This window comes from Nilaparvata lugens, chromosome 8 (assembly GCF_014356525.2).
Source record: "Nilaparvata lugens isolate BPH chromosome 8, ASM1435652v1, whole genome shotgun sequence".
In the NCBI taxonomy this organism is placed as follows: Eukaryota; Metazoa; Arthropoda; class Insecta; order Hemiptera; family Delphacidae; genus Nilaparvata; species Nilaparvata lugens.
Genome location: NC_052511.1, coordinates 30,734,300 through 30,744,334, shown reverse-complemented (window position 1 = coordinate 30,744,334; position 10,035 = coordinate 30,734,300). Strand labels below are relative to the sequence as shown.

Below are 10,035 nucleotides of genomic sequence, written 5' to 3'. Positions count from 1 at the left end.
CCTTTATCTGCTACCGTCTATAGAAGGCACTGACAAGGCAGAGGTTCGGCAACGTTTTTCTCCTATCTTTCTCCACTGCCATATTAACGTGGACCTTACTATAGTATGGTATTTGACTCTTCAATCAACTTCCCGCATCGTTGGAGAAGTTTGGTCTACATTAAATCTGTCTCCAGAATGCTAACCAAGGAGCTTATAGATGGATGTCCCTAAGCAATAAATATGATAGGTATTGTAATATTGTGATAGAAGGAAGCAGGGAGAAGAGAGCATAGCATTGAGGGAAATTATGATTTTCGTTGGGCTAGACCTCTGCTAAATTTATTTAACAAAAGAAACGAAAAATGATGGTGAGTGAAAATTTCATGGACATTGTTAGGTGATGTTGAATCAATTGACTTTTCTCCATTTGAACAGTAGAGAATTCATTGAAAGTTTGATCTAATGATGAGAATTATCATCAATTTGGAACAGAGACAGTGGAAGTGAACAATGAGGGAGGATCAAGAACATTCTAGCTGAATACATATAGAATGGAAAATTAGTTCTTGGATATTACTGCAGTAACAGACTTGCAGAAACGATGAAAATATTGAGGAATGTATTTTTTCTTAAATATGTATTATTTGTATAACAATAGAGCTCAACAATGGATAAACTGATGAATGATAGATTAGAGAATAAAAAATGCAGTCTTCAATGGAAGAAAATTTGATGGAAGAAAAAAATAATTATTTTAAAATCAACTATAATATTGTGAACATCATTGCTGCTAACTAGGAATTCAATCATGTATTGATAGCATCCATCATTGAATTGGTAGAGAAGCATGAGATTTATCCGGAAAGGTGATGATTTTGTACTTCATAATAATATGGTATGTGATATGTATATAATCAACAATGGTATATATTTATTTAATGATAGGTGCTGTGATATTGCATTGCAATAGGAGGAAGCAGAGAGAAGAGGTTAAAGCATTGTAAGAAATGATTTCCGTTGGTATACAATGGTATAATAATATTATGGTATGTGATATAACATATATTCTTCATAGTATTCATATCCATTGCAGTGAAGAGGAGCACAATATATAGTTCTTCATTCATTCATCGAAGAATTATTTATCTACAGAAACTGTCGAGACTGTGAAAATGAGGAAAATATTGAAGGTAACATGGAACAAAAATATAATTTTTACCTTAATACGAGTAAGATCAATCAGAACCTGATCAACTCACCTGCAAAGAAACAAAATAAAATAATTAGCAAACAAAATATGGTACAGAATATGTATTACTTACTCATCATGATAATCAATCATCCTTATGTTTGAAACGAAAATTCGTTGAAAAAATTCGGAATTTGAAAAACCTTCAGTTTTTGTTAAAACATTTGCAAAAATGTTTCAAAAACGTCAAAATATCATAAAATCATCACAAAATACAGTAATACATTAAATAAACAGTTCAAAAAATATGAATGTTTGGCATACAGTATTCAATTGAGTAATATATAAGTAGCTAAGCAGAAACTAAAAATAAGTGAACCAATTAAAAAGATAAATAGTATTGTAACAGCAATTTATAACAGTTCAAATCAAACACTCCAGTTTCGAAAGATGATGATAGGATTAATCATACAATATCTATTGATGAAACAACTTGAAATTGTCACTGTCTACGGTTTATCAAAACATTACATCAGAACTAAGAAAAAATCTCACATAATAAATTATCCAAATATGTTATTAGTATATTCAAATTTTGATGAATTATTTCTTGCCTAGATTAATAAGTAGTGATTGTGACAATATTTTTCTACGTTGTATTTGATTTGAATATTCAATATATTATCACCGATACTATAACAAAGGTTATTGCCGAAAAGTATTCGCAGAGAGAGTAGAATGCAATCACATGGAATTCAGATTTGTTAATCAATAAATCCAATAAATCCTACCAGGCGCCTCCCCAGGTGGCGGATACGGGAATGATCACCAGATATTGCGGGTACTGGAGAAATAAAATACCCAGGGCGGACCAAAACTAGCACACGTAGTGTCTGTCTCAGATTGAGCGACTACAACCGAATGATTGTCGGTATAAATGATCCGTTTCTTGCAGTCCAACAGCTTTGGGTGGAGGAGACTGAAGAAATCTGGGCTCAAAGGCGGAGGAATCATATTTGATCAATGGCATAAGGATACAGAAGGCAACGGGAAACCACTGTATTAAAGACCCATTTGGGTGTCCTTTGTAGAACTCATCATGGCAGTGTTCAATACTAAATTTTCCGGAGTAATAAGTTCCCCATTCGGATCTCCGGGGGGAACGGCAGCGAACGATGTTGTGAAGAGTGTAGCATCAATGAGAGTTGCTACGTGGAATGTAAGGAGTTTGTATGCGGCAGGGAAGCTTGATAATGTGATAATGGAGATGGAAAGACTGAGAGTGAATATACTCGGTGTCAGTGACGTTCAATGGCCAGACTCTGGTAGGTGTGCTTGTAATAATAATATATTATATTATTCTGGAAAAGATGATAATGCACACAGGTATGGCGTTGGTATTATAGTGGATAAGCAGGTCAATAAATCAGTGACAAGTTTTGTTCCATATTCTGACCGGATTGTGATGTTGCAAATAGAGTCATGTGAGGAAAAGAATAATATTATCCAAGCTTATGCGCCAACTGCAGATAAAGAAGATGATGAAATTGAAGATTTCTATCACCAACTGGGAGAGGTATTGAGGTCTACCAAAAAGGAAGAGGTCACCATGATAATGGGGGATTTCAATGCAAAAGTTGGTAAGTTGAAGACAGACGGATGTACTGGAGAGTATGGTCTGGGTTCACGGAATGAGCGTGGGTAACGTTTGGTAGAATTCTGTCAGAGTGAAGATTTTGTAATAATTAATACAATGTTTGAAATGCCAAATCGCAGACTTTATACATGGAAATCATTCCAAGATAAAGAATCCAATATTGTCAAAAATCAAATGGACTATAATAATGATCAGGGGAAGATTCAAGAATTCAGTCACATCAACAAAAACTCACCCTGGGGCAGACATGGGATCTGATCATAATCCAGTTGTTGCAGAGGCTAAAACGTAAGAGTATGAAATGTGTGATGGATACAACACGTTTAAATTAATTTTCAGTAATGAATGATGCAAAAGAGAAAGTCAATCATAATCTTGAAGTTATAAAACATTATATAAAGGCCATTGAAAATGTCAATGACAAGTGGAGTAACATAAAGGATACATTATTGTTTAGATCTGGTGAGGACACATTATCTCCAAAAATGGTGAAGAAGAAGAAGTGGATGACAGATGCAATACTCAATCTGATCGAGGAGAGAAGAAGTTATAAAGGTGTGAATGAGAGAAAGTATAGAGAAGTGAATCAACTAATGAAGAGGAATATTGAGGAGGCCAAAGAAGAATGGGTTTTAGAGAACTGTAAAGAGATAGAGGAATGTGAAAGTGAGTTTGACAGTTTTAATATGCATAAAAAGATTCAAGCTATGACTAGTGGAAGAAAGGCAAGAGTGTCTGTTCTTAAGGATAAAAATGGTAAAATAATTGCTGATATAAATGAGAAGATGAAGAGATGGACTGAATATATAGAAGAGTTGTTTAATGATCAATAGTAAGTGAGGTTTATACATAAGGAACAGGACAAGACATTTTTAAAAGTGAAGTAGAGTATGCTATAAAAAGATATAAGGGGAGAAAGGCTGTGGGTCCGGATGAAATTTCTGTGGAATTGTTGAAGCTCATGAATGTCAGCACACTTGAAATAATGGTAAATCTTTTCAATGCCATCTACCAGTCTGTTATCATACTACACGAGTTGCTTCAATCAACGTTCGTGCTTCTTCCAAAGAAAAATAATGCTAAGGAATGTGCTGAGCATAGAACTATAGCTTTGATGAGTCACACCCTGAAGGTTTTCCTCAAAATCATTCATAAAAGAATTTTTAATAAGTTAAAGGCTGATATGAGTGACACACAACTGGGTTTTCGAAGTGGCCTTGGCACAAGAGAAGCATTGTTTGAAGTAAGTGTATTGATGCAAAGATGCCTGAATGTATATATGGATCTTCATATGTGTTTTATTGATTATGAAAAAGCCTTTGATGAGGTACAGCATGAAAAATTGTATGAAATTCTCAAAGGTAAAAATATTGACAGTAGAGATATCAACATAGTTACCAATTTATACTGGAATCAAACAGCAAAGATCAGAGTTGAGAATGAGATGACTGGGGAGATGAAGATTTGTCGTGGTTTTCGTCAGGGATGTGACCTTTCACCAATCTTGTTTGATGTCTACGGTGAAGCCATTTGTCAAGAAGCTTTAATGGAGCAAAATGTTGGTCTTTCCATAAATGGAGTAACTATTAATGATTTACGCTATGCAGATGACACACTTCTGATAGCGGGAAGTGAGAATGAGTTGCAGCAATTACTAGAAAATGGAAAGATTTCTGTGTAGCCGAGATATTAAACTACAACTTAGAATACGCATGCTGCGTTGTTATGTGTTTTCTACATTGCTGTACGCCATGGAAGCGTCGACTTTGAAAAAGTCAAACCTCAAAAACATCGAGGCATTTGAAATGTGGTGCTATAGAAGGATGTGAAGAATACCATGGACAAGAAATGTGACGAATAGGGATGTAATGTTAATGATGGCAAAGGAATGTGAAGTTGTTGCGACAATAAAGAGTAGGAAATTGCAATATTTGGGCCATGTAATGAGGGGTGAAAAGTATGAGCTGTTGAGACTTATATTGCAAGGAAGGATCATGGGAAAGAGGAGTGTGTGAAGAAGAAGGATATCCTGGCTGCGTAATTCAAGAGAATGGTATGGCTGCAACTCAAGGGATCTATTCAAGGCTGCAATCAATAAAGTGAAAATTGCCGTGATGATTTCCAACCTCCGATAGGAGAAGGAACCAAAAGAAGAAGAATCAATAAATCAATGGAAATCAATCATTAATAATAGTACGATTTATCATTACAATCATTATTATCAATGGAAGATTCATTTAAATAATCTAAAGGAATATACAACATGATCAACTGTAATCAACAAAGATTGGATTTGCCTTTTTCGAGCCAAATGATTCTCATTATCATTATTCCTTACCGAAGAGTCACATAAATAACACCTGAACAAGCTTTCAATTAATGAGTTCATAGCTGCTTTTGGAATCACAACTAATCAACAGAATCCAATAGTCAAGAATCGCAATAGTCCTTAGGGCGTCGTCCTATTATCTGTTGAGATTCTATATTAATTGAAATGTGTAACTTTCCACGTGAAAGAATAGCAGCGAGATGTGGGATGATGCAGCTAGGCCCTACTCCTCCCTTTGGCGTTCGTTTAATTAGAATTTCCGGCCCGCTGATCCGAAAGTGATTCTAATACGCGATTGGATGAGGCGCACACACATTCGACGAATGTGATTGGGTGGGCAGGGAGCTAGGGGCTAGCAATAGCCGAATAGGGCCCATGCAGCGCAGCGCAGCGCAAGTCTTACTTATTGAAGTTCATTTTCAGCTAATTGGAAATTTCCCATTATCATTGTACATTGAGCTTAGCTCCACTAACTTGATCATCTTCATTGACCTAATAACAATTGTGCTGCTCTTTTAGAGTGGAATCTACTGAGGAGCAAATAAGTGGGCCTCGTTTTGTCTCTTGTATCCTTCCCTCTTCTGTATCTTGAAACTTCATTATTTCATCCTCAATCATCCATTTTCGAACATTCTTGGAGACTGTTGAAATTTGGAATTCACAATCATGGTATCGTCAATCTGCCTTGAAGGAAATTTCAATTTTATTCCATTCCAATGAAATATTTATCAAACATCGTCATTAGACTCTTAGCTCTCTCCTTAATTCCAGTTATCGCATTTAATAATCATCCATATTCCGTAACATCATATTTTTAAGGGCATTGAGGTTTTAAGACTTTTCTAAAATTATAAATGGGAGATATAGAGGAATATTAGAAAACTTGGGATGAGTCAGAACCTGTCGGCCAATTGAAGAAATAACAGCTAGAGAAGTGCAAAAGAATCTTAGAGGAATGGAAAGTGGCGAATTACCAGGTCCTGGAGGTATCCCTGTTAAGCTGCTAAAACAAGCATCTATGCAGGCGAGCGAAGCAAGTCGGCTGTTCTCATCTCTGGATGATTCGGCCAAGGGTCCAGAGGGTGGAGCCCCCTGGCTAAACGGATCAGGCGAGTCAAGTGAGCCTTCCAGCTAGTATACTATAGGCATTCGCATGAAAATTTCCCGATGAAAATTGAAACAGATGAGTGCAATTTTGCTGGATAAGCATTGATCAACGTCGTTCAAAACTTAATATAAATGTTATGAATGAGAATTATTTTAGATCTGCATACACCTGACGGTTTAGCAACGTCTATAAGTATTGGCGGGGAGGGAGTGAGGAGGTACTCATCGTTTCGTTGATAAAGAAGCAAAGTTGTTAAAAAACCATCCTTCACTAATCCACCCTGTTTCTGGAAATCTATCAAACAAGAAAGTACCAAGTGCTGTACCAGCTCCTACAAATAGATCAGAGTTTGAAAACTGAATTAGAATTCCAACGCATCGACTCAAATATAGGGCAGTAGGAGCAGCAAAAACAAAGCCAACCTCAACCGATAATGTAGCTGCCAAAATGTCATACCACTCTTCTATTCCCTGTTCAGAACAGACTAAGCAACGTCAAGTTTTTCAACCTCGGCTTGAGCCTTCTTGAAGCTTTTATCCAGGAACTGGCATACATACAAATCCTCTCTGACTATGACAAGACCTTCGATAAGAACCATCTTAGATTGACATATGTGATTTCCAGGCTCTCTAGATTTATTCTGCATCAAGGAGCTGGATGACTATGGAGAATGATAATCAATTAAAATGTAGGTGAATGAAAGACTGTAGATGAATTCTGCAGCTCTTTAATCAAAATTAGCACTCATTAAAATCCATGTAATCCATGTTAGAAACCACTTTTTTCGTGATCGATCTGGAGCACTTTCCTGTTACTTGAAGCAATACAATACTATATATTAAATATGATAAACTACAATGATATTCATATTACAACAATAAAAAACAAAATATAATTATATTGAGATTCAGCATTGATGTTAGAATAGTTATCAGAATGTAATAGAGAATGTTACTCTTGAATGGATACAACCGTATTCTTCAACCGTTGCTCTACACAACCAGATGTACTCGTACTATACTACTTCACATGTCTAATATTAGATATTGGATGTGTGTTGGATGATTCTACACATGAAAAAAAACATGAACTATGATGAATTGAATACCGTACTTAATAAGTACGGTTTCAATCACTGTAAATAGAAAATATGCATATCGAAGTGAATGAAGTACACATTGATGACCTTGATCGATTGGATGAATAGCGAGAGATCATGATGTGTTTTCAAAAGGTGTCCCTTAGCACCAACCCCCTCCCCAGAACCTACCCCTGATTGCATGGCAAGTGTTTGTGTTTGAAGTTTGCGCCGGTGTTTGAGCTCGGCTAGTATGCGAACACAAAGTGCCTTGATTACGTCAACCGAAAGAAGATAGCATCGCATATTGGTAAGGGGCGCCTCGCCTCAGCTCTGTGTGGTAGGGCTCATTGAAACTAGCTAACTTTAAACTTTAAACCTCTCACTGACAGTTGAAGTGTTCCTAGCAAAGTCTGAACAGTTGTGACTGAGAAACTAAGAGGATGAGTGGAAGTGTTTATTTTCGGAAGAATGAAAGTGATTATGTAAGGAAATTACTGCCATGAGTAAATTACGACCAAGTAGAATTCACCGAGTTAACTGGGTTTAATTACTGACTACTTGTTAGTTTTCATTGAATATCAGCTAAATTATCAGACAAATAATGATCATCAACTAATGGATTACTTATTGTTGAACTTTCCCATTCTTATCATATTTGCATGTCAAAATTATCCATTAACTATCAATTTTGATGAAAAAGAAGTATAATGCACCCAGAACTCTAGTTCCTATAGCTTTCCAATTGGTCCAACACGTATAAGATACGGGATACAATGTATCCCAATTCAAAAGTCGCAAATTGGAACCAAAGTTACATGAGCTAGAAAGGATGATTGACATGTAATAATCCTATGACTGAAGCAACTTGAAATAAGCCGAATTTATTCCAATGGAAGAAGAGACAGTTGCTGAAAAACAGAAGATTTGAGAGGAAGAAGACTTGAAAGTACGAATTAGAAATGAGAGAAAGTTTGAGCGTCGAGTTGGATACAATATTAAAAGGTAGATAGTAAGAAGGTTACGGTGTGATTTTGAAACTAGATGTCAAGGGTAAGGTGATTATGACGATTATCAAGCTGTAAGGACAGCAGTCGAAAGTACTCATCACCTCATATGTGCAAATGTCAAAGCATATGTGTGAAATATTAACGTAGTGACATTTCAACACTATCTTGGAGACTATATTATCAAACCATATTACCAGTCTCCTCTACCTCTATCCAACTTTGTGAACCATCTTGCCCTCTTGCCATGTCTAGAAGATTACTTACCATGAGAGGTGATGAATGCTGTGATATCCTGCTCCAGGGGGACATGGATAACACAAAAAGAATAATTATAAACTTTGAGGTTGTGTAAACATATGTTGAAATTATAGGTTATGTTAACATTCGCACGGCTATGAAGTGAAGCTATGTGATCTAGGTAGAAGGAACAGTATTCATAGTAAAAGATTGGTTTGAAAAAAATAATTTCCTGAATTGATAGTTTGATGGTCTACAAAGTAGCCGAAGTTGGGACTATAATTTTCTGAACTAATGCTGTGGTTGGGAATACGATATAGTAATATTAAATTGAATTCGATAACAATATGCAGTTCAATCTGAATCTGCCTATTATAATCAATGCTGTCGCCAGGACCAAGCAGAGATTCAAAATTCGGAATTAATCCACTCACTAAATAATAAACAGAATACTCAAAATTCAATACCTGTTTTACAGTTGGAGGAGATATTAGACCGCACAAGACAACAAACAAAATTTCAACTCCATGCGACCAGGTCTCTGACAAATACCATAGGTTACAATGTGGCAAAGTGCTAAACGAAAATAGTAGATGTTTCGAGTACCGAGAATATGGGTGCTGTCTATGCGATCAATTACCTCCCCTTGGAGCATTAGCTGGTTGTCAATGCTGGATCTAATACACCTCGAATTGGTAGATTGATGGCAGTCGATCTGATTTGATTTGGGAGGATATCTCCAACAAAATCTTCCATTAATTGATATGAATATCGACTACCATCTACCGCCAGATGGAATAGCGTTCTATTAATAATTATGATACTCAATAATATCTGACTACTATAAAACAGGTCGTGTCTTGCACGATCGATTTGTGTCAGTTGAGAAAGAACGGATTCGAAGGTGTAGTGAAATAAATTCAGAGAAGTAAATGAACAATATGAATATATTATTAATATTATTAAAAATGACCAGATAGCAAAAGTTGAATTTATAGATAAATAGGTTATACAAAATGTATGTGAGAACTGGTAATGAATAAATACTGAATGATGATAAAATTTAATTTAAAAAAAGTAATCACTGTATATGAATGTATTGATTTTAAACTGATTAAATAGGATGGGTGATAGCCCTTGGAAAGGGTCATCAAACATTCAAAAAAAAGTAGGTTAACTAGGTTTGTACAAAATTTATAGTTTGATAATATTATAAAAGAATAGATAAAATTATTACATCAGGGTGAGGTTCGCCTAAGGAAATAGACCTTTTGGCTAAGTACAGCGTGAATATCAAATTTTACTTATTGAATAAAAATTATTCATACAAATTTTGGTACCCTTGAATCTACAGTCATGACTTTTCCCAAATGACGAATTTATACACTGTATAATTTTCGCAGAATAGCGGGGATCCCCTCTGATATATTTGAATAACTTACATA

General features: G+C 35.6%; 1 protein-coding gene across 1 annotated transcript in view; it reads right to left on the bottom strand.

Annotated features, from left to right (window-relative positions):
- Nucleotides 1–1,037: 1,037 nt before the first annotated feature.
- Nucleotides 1,038–10,035, bottom strand: part of LOC111047136 (CUGBP Elav-like family member 4) — a 461,039-nt gene continuing 452,041 nt past the window's right edge. The window contains exon 3 of the mRNA XM_039434517.1: nt 1,038–1,241. Within this exon, the coding sequence (XP_039290451.1) occupies nt 1,233–1,241 (9 nt within the window). The 3' untranslated portion in view covers nt 1,038–1,232. The remainder of the gene's footprint in view (nt 1,242–10,035) is intronic.